Source organism: Cyrtonyx montezumae, unplaced genomic scaffold (assembly GCF_038088225.1).
Source record: "Cyrtonyx montezumae isolate F1298 unplaced genomic scaffold, pur_monq_1.0 scaffold_0, whole genome shotgun sequence".
Taxonomy (NCBI): Eukaryota; Metazoa; Chordata; class Aves; order Galliformes; family Odontophoridae; genus Cyrtonyx; species Cyrtonyx montezumae.
Genome location: NW_027071824.1, coordinates 15,262,121 through 15,276,306, shown reverse-complemented (window position 1 = coordinate 15,276,306; position 14,186 = coordinate 15,262,121). Strand labels below are relative to the sequence as shown.

Genomic DNA, 14,186 nt, shown 5'->3' with positions numbered 1-14,186 from the left:
CCAGTGTATTGTGGGGCAGGTTAGGGTAGCAGCTGCTCTGATGACAAAGCGCAGCTGTGTTACTGCTGCTACAGCATCCAGCATCCTCTGGTTCAGTTCACCTGCCACCTTGCTCATTTCTCTGCTTAGTGCCCAGGGAGCTGGACTTTGCAAAAGCCTTTAATTATTTACTCTCTAAGGATATAGCTTATTCTGCAGATGAAATGAAAAAGTGACGTCCTTAAAAAATATAACACAAATAAGCCCCTGAGCTGTCAAACAACAAGTCCCTTAAAAGGGCAAAATATGCAGCTCTCTATGGGCTGCACAGATCCCTTCTTTCAAACTGCTGGCAGGAGGCTTCCTGTTTGGATGGGCTGCTCACAAACGGTGTTGTGCGGTGAAATCAGTCACTTTCCAACTCCTCCTTCAAGTCTCCTTTTGCTTCCCTTTATACTCCTGATACCAAAGACCCTCTAGCCTGGGTCCTGTCAAGATTGGATCTGGCAGCTCAAAAGTAAATCTGAAAGCATGCATTAGCACTGTACAGTTTCTCCACTGGATACATAAAACAGCTCAAGCTAGTTACATGTGTTTGAAAACATGTTAAACTGAATGGTCCTACTGCAATAGTCCTGGCCATAAAGGGATAAATGAGTGTTTGGCTGTCTGCCTCCAGAGTGGTGAAAAAAAAAAAGATTTTTGTTGTTGTTTTATGGTTGTTCTTGTCTTATATATATATATATTTCATCAAATGGTATATCTGTGGAGGATTCTTTTATTCCTTCTGGGTAAATACTCCAGAATATACTTTGGTTCTCCTGCTGTAGTAGTGAGCAAAAGGCCAAGACTGGCATTCACTGTTGGCTGTTGATCATTACTAATAAATCTAACTGCTAGAACGTCACACATTTAGTTCGTAAAATTTTTTCACAAACTTTAGGAGAAGTTGATCCTATGTTGCCATTTAAGAATGTTAAAGCTTGGCGCTTATTTTGCTCTTCGTACCTCAAATCCTCCTATTCTCTTTCTGTTGTTACACCAGTGCTGACCATTGCAACTGCAGAGAACTGAACATATCCAGTGGAGTCTTGCTTATCTTTGCTTTTCCCCTTATTTTTTTCTTCCTGCAGAACATGATCAGAAGATAGCATCATACACGATGATCATGGCCCCCAGGAAGAGGAATCGTCATGCGCTGGGATTTCTTTGTTGCTTTGGGGGTAGTGACCTCCCTGAAATCAATCTCAAGGACAACAACCCCCTCCAATTCCTTGAGTTTACTGTCCCAATACCACCAACAGAGGAGCTCAATGCCAGGTTCTCTGAACTTGTGGTAAGTTTCTGGTGGAAAACTGATACATTTTAGTGGGTGGATGAACTCCTCTACTGAAAAGAGTAAAAGGATCTAACAGGAACAGGAAGAAAAAAAATAGAATTAAAAAGTTTTTGCTTGTTTTAGCGTGCCTTCACAGGGCTGTATCAATGAAAATGGCTATGTAATTTGGATATGCAGTTGGAGGTGAACCTATGGGCAACTGTAGTAAGTCAGATCAGTGATACGGACAGGTATATTTTCAGATTAGGTCTGACTACCTAATATGGGGTCCTATTTCAAGCAGTGGTCAAAAGCACATCCTAGGGAAGTGTATAAACAGCAGCTGTAGAGAGTGGCCCTTTCCAGAATACTCTGCCACTCGAATAATTTGCACCTCAAGGATTTCCTTGGCTGAAGTTGCTTTCTATGTATGTTTTAAATTGGTATGGATTTCTTTTCTGTTAATTCTTTCTGTTCTCCCTAGAACCTATGGATTTTTTTTGCATTTGCGGTGTTCTGTGACAGGTGTGTGGGAGGAGACAGTAGAACCTGTAGATGTTTCAGGAGGAATAAGGCATACAGCAGAAGAGTCTATTTGCTTCTAACTAATAGTTGGGGAATTTCCCCTTATGAAGGTGGTTCACAAAATCATGGTCTATATTTAAGTTAGTTTGTATTCTGTGTGAGACTATTTGGATTCCTTTTAGAATGAGCCGCTGATTGACTGTGTGGAGCATTCTGCTTGGTGACAGATCACTCTCTGTAAGTAAGAGTGTAATCCACTGTGCTGTCTACTTATTTCTGGATGCTGCTTAAGAAGTGGTTTTCACACAAAAAGCTTTACTTACTGAATGAAGGTTCGCCTCTATCTGGTAACAAGATCCACTGAAACATTAAATCCAACTTTCCTGAAGATGTTAGCAATAGAAATGCTTTGCTTCTGAACTTGGCTTCCTATAACTTAAATTTGTTTACCTTTGGGTCTTACCAAGAGACCTGTTTGAGTTTGCTGCTGGGCTTTTGCTTACTGAGAAGGGTATCAAGCTCTACGAGGAGTTTGAGAGTTTGTGGTGATACTTAGGGTGCTTTCAGGTTTTTGCTTTATGCCTGCTGAGTATCTCTTCTCTATGTCCTTGTGGCAAAATAGCTTGCAGCTGTCCTATGGAAGTCTATTAAACAGCAAGATTTACAATGTTTTTGGTACAACACTTAATGACAAGTCTACATGATGATCTGCAAAAAAATTTTGGCCCTAGAAGTTTGCGAATTATTAGTCTATGCTATAACTTATTAAATGTGCTGACAGCCTGTAACTGGCATATATATTTCAAACAAATGTATCCACTGAAATAAAAATGGATCCAATTCATATTCCCACATTTAATGATAGTTACCTACTCATCATGAGAAGTGAGCTGAGAGAGAAAAGTGCTGCCTTTCAGAAGGTTGATCGTGTATAACACATTTTTATAAAGTGCTCAGATAGGATGATGATACACGCCCATAGGAGTTCCTCTGAAGGCAGGTAATGTTAGGTTAGTAAAGGCTTTAGGAGTGATAGACCATAAAAAAGAAATTGGTATGGCAGAATGCAGAATTTGCCCAGCAGGGCTGGTTTGTCTACAACTCCAGATTAATGCACGTTCTATTAGACACTAAAATAAAACAGACTACATTTGTATTGACAGCTCAGATGAAATTCTAATTGGATTAGAAAGATTCAGCCTGTAAATGGGCCAGTGTAAGTCAGCGACCTGGAAGTTCCTGAGAGGGCTCTGTGCTGTGTACCAGTCTCCCCACTGCTTATCCATCAGGGTCTAGTGTGCTGCATTTGTACTATATAAAAAACAGATTTAAATGTAAAGCCTTTTGACCCAAATCCCCAAGTGGAATGATGACACCAACATCATCTGAGATCTGTAGTGAGAAAAGCGTTTGCGTTAACTCCCTGAAGCAGTCCCAGAGGATATATTCTCATCTTGCCATCTGGTCTACAAAGGGTATAATGAAACATATTGGTGTGTTTGAATGATTTTTTAAAAGCCCTATTTTCCCCTTGTTGCAGTTAAAATCTGGGGCATTGTCCTATATAGGAGTTAATGACAAGAAGAGCTAAGCCTGGCTGTGCTGGAAAAACCTCCCTTGTGATGAGTTTTCCAGTCTAGTAAATATTCAGCACACTTGCACTTGCCTTTCTGAGAAAAATTGGCATTTTGTGGATCTTTTCCTGCTCTTGCAATCTTTGAATTAGCATTATAAAAATAAAGTTGGAATTATCCATTTTGCAACAGGAGAAGACTGAGGAATTGGGAACGTACTGAAACCCTTTAGTTGTGATGGGGTCACAAACTCCTCCAGAACTTGTAAACCTGCTTGTGTAGACATCGGGCTGAGGTATGCATACGTATATATGCTGCTCTGTTTGCAGGGTACTGAGTGGTGACAGCTGCCTAACTGGACTCTGACCAAGGCAGTAGTGACTGGATGATGCTGATCTCAGCTGAAATGTCTGCTCATAATGCTGCCTTACCAGAAAAACAGTTCTAGGGTCAATCTTAGACATTTGTTTTTCTACACAAGTCTAGATGCATGAGAAACAAAGCAAACAACTTCTTTTGACTCCAAGCTTTCCCCCTCAAAGGGCCTTTTTCAGCTTCCAACAGAAAAGGAAAAACAGTTGGCCTTAGTATCTCTCCTTCAATGAATGGGTCAGGAAGAGAAGCTCTACACAGTAGGAGGGTTGTGTGAAGTGGTCCTATGTGAAGCTCATAAACTTTAGAACTGGCCCTACCTGACTATCAAGGTTGTTCCAGCCAGCAGTGCTTCTCTTTTTTCTCTCTGTTTCTCTTCTCAGCTGGCAGTACGTACACTACCATGTAGTAAAGTGCTGCTTCAGTTGGTGGTCTATTCAGCAAGTGCCAAGCTGATTTTGTGCCTGCTGGCAAAAATGGCTGTGCTAAGCACATGTGTTTTTCCTTGCACAGATTTATTGACTGAACTGGAACTGCAGAATAATCCAAAAGAATTATTGTAAAGTAAAGAGATTTTTTTTTCATGAAACAATTTCTCCAAGTCCTTCAAAATCATCAGTGACAGTGTATTCTTGCCACAGTAGATTTTAATTCCTCTTGTACAGTATTACAAGTCCTGAACTGTTCTTGTTGGTTAATGTAGTGAGCAGTGTGACAGTAAAGATTCTGCCATCTATATCCCTTTTCAACCACCAAGTGGATCTTAAAAGTGAACTCAGACCTAGCCAAGAAGGGTAGCTTAAAAGCTGAAAATTCAAGGAAAGCAAATAATAAGTAATTAATGCTAGCACAGAGGAAAGAACAGTGTAAAGAGCTTGTGTTTTTGTTGTGTCTATTTATTTTGTTAGCATCTCTGTTAAGATGGTCATGGTTCTTGAGTAGGTAAGAGTTTAACTGTTTTCAGAAGGAAGGCCTGAGATGAAAAAACAGAGTTCTCATTTTAAGGTACCCTTTCCAAAGCTGATCATATTATGCATACTACAGTCTGCAAACTTGAATGATAATCGGAGTTACTGATACCACATTATATTCTTACGCTCAGAAAGATTTGAGAAATGTTTGCGTTTATCCCCTTTTAGTCATCGGAGCATTCTGGTTTTAAGTTCAAGTAGAACGTTGTCTGGATTCTCCTGTCATGGTTAGTTTCTCTTACACTGCATTTAAACCTGGGTTGTTTTTGTGGTGGTTTGTTTGTTTGTTTGTATGTTATTCTCAAAGCCCCTAAATAAGGGGCTCTGTTTACTTATTAGATTCATAAGAGAGTGAAAAGAGTTATTCAGCTTCCTCTGAACATAATAGGTTATTGGACACCCAATATCTTTACTAGTCATCTCAGGACAGAGACAAAAAAAAATCGGTTGGGCAGAACGAGACAAGTTTTCCGTAGAATTGATTATGTGATAGTAAAAGAAGATTTGGGAAAGCTCTGTTCTGTGTTCACTCTGTGATATCTGTCCACATCTGTTCCTTCTCTTCCTTCACAGAGAGTAAAACTTTGTGATTGTAGTCTTTCTTTCCAGAGAAGAGAAATTTGAGGGAAAAAGGGAAAAGGAAGTTTTGATTTGAAAAAGATTAAGTTGCAGCAGGGAATTATTTGGGAATTCATGAACTTATTTTGTCAGAGAAATCAAAACGATTTCTGATCAAGGCATCCATGTGACACACTAGGAAACACATATTCATCAAGAGCCACACGGAGATGGGATTCAAGTATGAATAATTCCCATTGCATACAGATGACTTGGAAGTAGCAACTTCACTTCGTGTTTAGCTCTCCCTGGCAGACCAGTTAATGTAATGGATACAACATAAACCTCAGATGAAAACTAGGCTTCACCACATTGAATAAGTGCTCCCATATATCACCAGTCCCACTCAAGCTTGCCAAGTCCTAGCTATGGCAGTGTTTGTGAGGCCCCTCTTTGGCTCTGTAACCTGCAGGAGTATTTATTGGGTAAAAAAAAGTAAAAGAATTGCCTCTGTTGTGAATATAGATTGCCTTAGACATTAGTCTGTTTTGTAGGCATAAGAAAGAGGACATCAGCTGAGTTTCTCTTTGTTGACATGGCTGTAGAACAAAATCCTCTGTTGTTCCTCAGAAGAGGGAGAAACTCAAGGGAAGGCGTGCATAGCTGCCTGTCTTTTGGCTTCAGCATGAAGCACCCCCTTTTCAGAAAAGTATCCTCCATGTCTGAAGCTTATTTAGTCACTAGTTTTGCACTGAAAGTTTGTGGCTTAGAAATACATACATAAGCCCTTACTTCAAACCCGAAACACGTGTCGTATATTGATCACAGTATTTAATCACATTTAAATTCAGGCATGTTGCCAAGATTTGAATATTTCAGTTTCACATTATCAGTCTTCTGAGTCATTCTATTCTCTTCCTGGATTCTTTTTAATACAGGGAATTAATTTGTGTCACTTGTCTGGCATGTAAATCTTACTTTCAGACTTTATACCTCTGACAGTCCTGTGGCTTTGAACTGTTGATCAATGCAAAGTTCTCTAAAACCATATTTTAAAAATGCTTCTCTTATATTTCCCAGGTTTTTTTTTTTTCCTTTTTCTTATTTTTTAATTCCCTTTGGGCATCCCTTCTGTGCTTTTTTGTAATCAGTGACTGTACCTAATCAAGTCAGAAATGCAATCAAGATCTGGAGAGTTCTCTCATTTTTATTTGCATGTGATGAGCTCTGACTTGTGCTAGTTTGTAGTTGTCGGATAACATTTTGCATGCATTCAAATGCACTTGTGTTCTATTACAGCAAAATTATTGAATAAGGTTTCTGAAGCTATTAAGAGACTAAGACTTGGGAAACAAATGCTCTGTCTAGTATTTCAGTGTGGTTATACACATCAATAGCTGTGCTTTTGTTTTTTGTTTTTCAAATTAATTGCACATACCCAGGATTCTTCTCTTTCCCTCTCATTTTTTCCTCTTCCTGTTCTTTGAAAAAGACTTCATGATGTCAGGTCTGCTTTATACATATCCCATATGTAATACACGTGTACAAGCTGCTGATTCTAGTAGACATATTTCTATAGACAGCTTTGCAGAATCACTCTGGTCTTGAAACAAAACCATACTATACCTCATATGGCAGAGATAATTGCCTTTCATACTCAACTATGCATGGAGAGATGTGGTAGGGACAGGCTTGTGGCACTGGATGTAGAACCTGCACTCTTTTTCTCTCCAGGCTTCCTTCCAGTAGATGCAGCTGTCTGGCAATTCCCAGCTCCCTGAGCAGCTGTGTGAGAAGCAGCAGTTGCTGCACTGCAAGTGTTTAATGATCCAGGTGTGGTGAGAGGAGTTTGAGAGGGGAGCCAGAAAGCTGCAGCTCACACTCCATGCGCAGGAATCAATAGGGTTGTGTAAACAAATGCAAATCCAAATGTGGATTTATGTGGTGGAATTTGGGCGTGAAGGACCTGGGGGTGTTACCAAAGTACTCGTGTAGTTACAAGGCTTTTGTGCAGGGATACATTGCTTTAAAGATTTTGTTGCTTTATTGTGAGACTTATGGACAGATCTTTACGTGGTGTAAAGCAGTTCAGTTCCACTGAAGACAGTAGTGGAGCCATGTAATTCTACATTGCCTTAGATTAGGTATGTGTGGTATATTATGTATCCATGGGGACTGCTGATTGCTGAGTACCCTAAGGAGAACATACTGGCTGCCTTCCTGAAAGGTGGGGACTTTAAAGGGAATGTACAGACATTCACTTTGTGTATGTTCTGGGTGTGATTTGCTTACAGTAGACTGGAAACACCTGAGAAAGACCTACTGACTGAATTATGTATTTGTTACAGGATAACATGATGTTTCCTGATTGAGAAAATGCATAATAGCCAATCTAGGGCACAAGAAGCACAGTACAGATGTTTAAAGCACAGCAGAGATGTAGCTCAGGCTGCAAAAAGCAGGGAAAAAACAGGTCCTAGCACTGAAGTATTGATGTGCTAAGAAGTCTATCCTGTGTCTTCCCTCTACTGAATACTTGGAAACTCTCATGATGTGCTGATATACCCTTAAGCCATGGGTGGATGTGTTAATTGTTCAGACATCTTGTACCCAAGTATTTCTAACACTTTATCAGCTGTACTGATACTACCATATTGAAAAAAATACTATTATATTGAAAAAATAATGATGTAAAGATCCCACAGTAGCCCTTTTTTTCTTGTTAAAGCTTCATTTACTACATTAGTGGTTTTGTGTTTCACTATGGCTGTACTATAGAGCCTGGAACTCCTGAATTGAGTCTGAAGGCTGCTGAAATGATTAAACACTGAGATGATATTGATTGTAGGAGTCATACTTAGTAACATACTTGGAAGTATCGAAGTAATTTACCCTTATTTCAGCTCATAAAGGAGTTAGCTCTGAGATGTTGTAGGTGATATGATTCGTCATTTAGTTTGATTTGAGCAACACAGGGAGAGATTGATCTCATTGATGATGAAAACTTTATAGAATTTATAACAAAATTACTACATATGAATGAAATTTTCCAGCAAGGAGGACAAATAGTGAAAGAGGACAGCATTCAAGTGTTCTGCAGGACAGCAGTTACCCCCTGCTGAGGTAAAGTATAGCTGGAGTATAGGCAAAACTTAGCAAAATAAGATAGTTGAATGAAGAAGTAGATAACAATTAGTAAAGTTAATCTATTTAATGTGTTGATTCAGATTGGTTTCTGTATTTCCTCATCTAGTAGCAATTTATATCAGATATAATAGATACTCAAACTATATACTGTAGCCTGAAGGAGAACTGGGGAGAAAGGTTTACGATTATGCCATGCTTCTATGTCCTTTTGCAGGTGGATTTTGTCTTCAGAGTATGCTCTATGTTTATCATTCGTGGTATTATCATTACCTATTAAAGTAACATGGGATTATTGATTATATGATTATTTCAATGTTGGAAAGATTTGGGTTTTCTTTCTTGTGATGTGCTTGCCTGCTCTGCAAGGTTCTGTGGTAGGGGAGATGCCACAGGTGAGGCTGAGTGGATAGTATAGCACCTTTATTCAACAAGGGGGAGATTTGGGTGTCACTAAACATAGGTAATGAGAGACACTTCTGCTAATTGCTTCAGCACCAGACAGGAGCAGCATGCAGTGCAAGCATCAGAAGATGCTTTTTCTCTCACTCTTCTCACCAGGCTGCATCTGCATCTGCTTTCTTTGACATGCTTAGTCTGGTGTAAATACTGACAGATGCCTTTCAGCTGGCATTGGAACAACACTTATTCATGGCTTTGAGTGCTAGATATTGCTTCTGTGCATGGAGAAGTTTGTAAGTTTGCTGGGAAACTTAATTTGGGAATGCTACCCTTTTTTACACTTTATTTTTTTCCCCACAGAGTTCTTTTTCTAAGTCTCTCAACAAATGTGCACAACTTATTTCATGCATTCATGAGTTTACTTCCCCAGTGTGAAGCAAGGATTTGTAATTCTACTGAAACAAGCTTTAATACAGAACTGTAGCCAAATTGATAAGGTGCTGGAAAGATGCTGCACATGGAGGTCACAGGAAGTACACAAACCTTCCAGTGGCAAAATTCATTGTATTTGAAGATCCTGAAAAGAAGTCTCTGTTAGTGCTTCTTTTCATAGACCTTGCCCTGCTCTCAGCTGCTTTTTCTATTTTCAAGTAGGATTTGATATGAAAATCTGTAACATTCCTGGGCAAACTCTCCTTTCTTTCACATGTAGGTCCAGTGCTGCGTGCCACAAGGCCCTATCCAATATTTGTGTGTTCTAGGCCCTTCTACATTAAAAACACTTAAAGGGTACCTTTTCTTTTTAAAGTTTCCCATGATTTCCTGACCATAGAAAAGGAGAGGCTGGCCAGACTGACAACACAAACATCTTTTGAAAAGAATTTAGCAGTGAGCATGACAATGTTATGCAATGGTTTCCTAGGTGGAGGTTTGAAGAGTAACTTCTCTGAAGGAATTTACAAGGGGAAAGTGGATTGTAGTTTCCCAATCTGGAAGTTTTCCAGGGAGTTCCCTGAGTCATGGAAAATCCATTGGGATTGCTTTAGTGGCTGTGTTTCAGCATTACATCTTGTACAGAGAGCAACAGTTGGATGAGTTTGTTGTTTGGTGTAAAGTTGTTGGCTTCTACATCAGCAATGAGAGAGATCTTTTGGATTGCAAATGCTTAACCAAATAACAACGTTTTTTAATTGCAATTAGGGGACAAATTTAATCTCCAAGACAAATGCTTATACCTCTCTTATTCCTTTTTTTTATTTTTTTTATTTTTTTTATTTTATGACTGTTTCTTATAACTTCATACTTAGAAATACTTAGAGGAAAAAAATTGGCTGTTGTTTTCTTAAGCCTGGTGATGTCAGTGCAGTAGTTGCTGCTCTGATTATCAGAGTATTTGAGCACAGAGTCAGGGAAGGGTGTGAGTGAGTTAGCAAATATACTGTCATGCCTTCCATTCAGTGTTTGGCTATGGAAATATTCAGTTTGTTAGCAAAAAGTATTGTGGAATTGCCCTCCACCTTACCCCAGAGGAGATGAGAGATACGTCATATTTGAGTGTTCTTATAGTGAATCTGGATATATTAGTAGTAAATACAGCTCATCATCATCTACTGAAGAAGAAAGCAACAATTTTCAAAAAAGGGGAGTGCTATGTCTGCTCTGTTTCTGAAGCCTGGTCTGTAGACAGTTGAAGGAGCCTATGTTAAATGCTCTGAGGATTAGTCTGTTAGAATTTGAGGTAGGTGAGATAGAGATTGATATTTTGCAGTTGTGTAAACCAGGTTAACCTGATTCAATGTAGTGGAGTTAAGGGCACATTCTGATCTTTGGTATGCACTATTAAATCTGAAGTAATTATTCTGAGAGCAAGAGAAGAACTAAACCCAGCTCCTAGTTTCCTTTCTATCTTTCTAAACCTGAGCTAATGCCAGCAGTGAAGTTGATTTATTGGTGTTCCTTTCGGTTTACTCCCGTATATAAGAGCTGAGATTGAGCATGTGTCTGAGCACCACAAACAGAACATGATAAGATGTTAATTTTTGCTCCTGAATTTCTCCTGCCCTTTTACATAATATTTTATCAGAGATTTAAATGTCAGCCAATCTCTGACTTACCCATATTTTCCTGCATAGGGACATATGCCAAATAGGGTGCAAGCAAGAGGATGAAGCTGGGAGGAGTGGGTGGCACCAACAGCCCCTGGAAATTCAGCCTGTCTCTGGCATAGGGCCACAGCAGTGATTCCCAACCTACATTCTGTGGGTTGAGCCAGCAGGACTGTGCTTGGGCAGGAAACGATCAGAGAGGTGTGTGCGTGTGTGCTTTGGCACAGATGAAGCTGTGAATTGCTCCAGTATAGGAACCTCCTCTGAACTCACTAGTATTAAAGCAGAACATAAGAGTCTTTGTAGAAAGGGAGAGGGAGGGGAAGCCGGAAAGGTAGCAGTTTTGATGGACATCTCCTAATAACCTTTCCCACACCTACCTTCCCCTATGGGGTCTCATTTAAAGGACCTTGGCATGAAAAACAAACCCTAGCCCTGGGAAGGGAGGTGGAAAGTAAAGGGAGGAGAAGGAAGAGAAATAAGGGGTGGGGAATGGCACTGTGCTGACGCAGCAGATTTGTTGTTATTTAGTGTTTTAGATGGTGATATCAGGAACTCAGAGAGAGGTGACTGATATTCTGTGCATAACCAGAATGCCCTTTGTCACTGAAAAGCTGTATCAAGCAGAGATTGAACAGCTTCAGTTCTGTTCAGTGTTCTCATTTGATTGGCTGAGTAGTAGAATACAGGGTATACCTATCAACTTTGCAGATCTCATTAGGTTGTAAATGCTGTGGATGTTAAAAGACAAGCTTAAAACAAGGAGGAGAAGTTGTGAAAAAGAGTGAATGGATAGAAAGAACTCCTTTTGGGAGCAAGTCTGATAAAGCAGAATGGGAAGCAATCAGGTGGGTACATTTCATCAGAACAGAAAGTAGGGATTATGGAAAATCACAGGTGAACATGAGTCATGGTTTTTGTTGTTGTGGTTTACTAAAAAAAAAAAAAAAAAAGGTCATTTTCATGGAATACATAACCAGAAATTTGCTATGGAAGATGCATGAGGTAATCTCTGTGCTTGCTTTTAGTAATCTCTTGTCCAGAGCACTGTTCACAATTTTGAACTTCAGAAAAGATGCACTTTGACCAGGCATAGCCTGGAAGTCAATTAGAAGAGGAATGAGGGGTCCAGAGGATGTGACCTCAAGAGAGACTGAAAGGGCTAGTCTATTCTGGTCTCAAGAAGGAAGACTGAGGAGGGGCATTACAACAACGTTTAATAGACGTGAAAACTGTTATCGAGAGGAAGGAACAAATCTGCTAACTGTATCTGTGGTTGATAGGGCCGGAAGTAATAGGATTAAATTGCAGCAGCGGGGATTTAGATTAGACACAAGCATGACTATTCAGTTTTCATCCCCATGCCTATCGCTGGGCTCATTCCAATTCACTGACATGGACATGCAACCCATCTTTACAGCAATAGCAGTGATGACAGGGAAAACTTTCTGCTTTATTATCCTGATATGCTTGGAGCTTCCCTTTTGCTCTACCTGTATTATAGTCCTGCTTATATGAGAATGTCTTATCTAAATTATGATCTCTCTGTAAACATCTGTGTGCATTGTTGCATAAATGGGTATTGGTTTTCCTCATTCTTTCTATTGACCCTAGCAACTTGTTGTCTAATGCATTTACTTTGCCTGTGAAGGGCAGAAAAATGACTAGCAGACAGGTGTTTCTAGTGACCTCTGAAAAGGGAAGCCTCTGTCACTGTTGGGCTTGCTGGCTTTATGTGCTGGTATGCTGTCAAGCCACAGAGAGAAGTAGGAGTGAGACAAGATTTAGCTTTCTCTGGGCAATTAACCAATGATTAAGATATAAAAAAAGGAAGCAGTACAGCGAAGGGGATGTTTGCAGGGTGGAGTCATGGGGAATTAATTGACTTTTTGTTTGATTAAAAATTCTCTGCCAAAAAACTGCCTGTGATAGATGAAATTATTACTCCGAAGCTGAATCATAAGAATTAATAACTTCTGTGTTGGCATCTTAGAGGAGAAATATATTCTTCTGAACACTAACAACAGGATCTTTCTGCTTTGGTCTGTTGTGGCATAAAATCAAGAGATTCAGGCCCCTAAAACAGAGGATGTTTTAAAGCTGCATCTTTTTGAAAAAGCAAGAATTAAAAAGAGTATAATGGGAATCAAAGTCTCTTGTTTGTCTGCTTTTTTGGTTTATGTTCACATCTACGGTAGTAGCTCAAACATAAACATATCTTCTTATGCCAGCAGGCTGTGTGAGAAACTCACTGTAAGCACAGTGTTTTCATTTTGTACAAATGTTGCAATAAAGCATTGTAGATATGAGCAGATATGTGCTACATATGTAATTCTTGTGTATGTAAGCTGCAAGTGGCACATGGATCTATACATACTCTTACTGTGTATGGAAAGATAGTGATGTTTTCTATTGGTCCACCTAATTCTTATATAAACAGACAAAAATGTTGCTCTCCATCCTTGTGTATAATTAATTCACACTGACTGTTTCTAACTGCAGGGGTTAGGGTAAGGTAGAAGACATTGGCAGGATAAGAGTTTGTTTTGCAAGGGTTTCTTGTTTGTTTTTTATTTGTTTATTTGTTTTTCCATGGATTACTAGAAGACTTGGGAGACACTGGGTGCCCAAGTGGGCACTAGTTTGCTGTGTTGCAGGTGTGCTGGCTGCATGGATGGCAGTGCTGCTGCCTGTTGAAAGAGCACCTGCTCTCGGTGATTGCTGGGGCACAGCCCTGAGAAGGGAGGGATGGGAAGTGCTCACTGCTTAATGAGATCTTTCCCTCTTTCTTGATGCCTGCCTCAGTCACACTCTGGTGTTTGCAGCTGGATATTCACATGTCTCTGAAACGCTTCTCCTGTTGGAGGGCTCTGCTGAGGGGTACTTTTGCACTCTTTGTTCCAGTTTGTGCATGGATGTAAGCAGTTTATGTAGTCATATGAACCTCATTTACTGAGAGGCAGGCTTTCAGAATACCTTATTGACCTCAGTATTGGAAATGTGGGCTTTTCCAGAGGCTGCCTCTCATCTGTCAGCCTGGTGAGCTGGACTGAACAAAGTAATAGAAGGAAAACTGTAGGGGAACAATACTCTACTGTCCCCTGGAGGTGAACACGGTGACTAAATAGAGAAGATCTATCTTATTTGAAAGTGACTGTGAGTGATTAGCGAAGAGACTAAGATCTGAAGACTGATTTTTATTCACTCACTGCAGTTGTCTCTAAAGCAGCTTTTGGAA

The 14,186-nt window shown here is 39.8% G+C and overlaps 1 protein-coding gene across 4 annotated transcripts in view; it reads left to right on the top strand.

Annotated features, from left to right (window-relative positions):
* DAAM2 (dishevelled associated activator of morphogenesis 2) overlaps positions 1–14,186 on the top strand; it is a 177,206-nt gene that overhangs the window by 70,671 nt on the left and 92,349 nt on the right. For all 4 annotated transcript variants that reach the window (XM_065755211.1, XM_065755203.1, XM_065755220.1 and 1 more), the window contains exon 2: positions 1,113–1,315. In XM_065755211.1, the coding sequence (XP_065611283.1) occupies positions 1,142–1,315 (174 nt within the window). In that variant the 5' untranslated portion in view covers positions 1,113–1,141. The remainder of the gene's footprint in view (positions 1–1,112; positions 1,316–14,186) is intronic.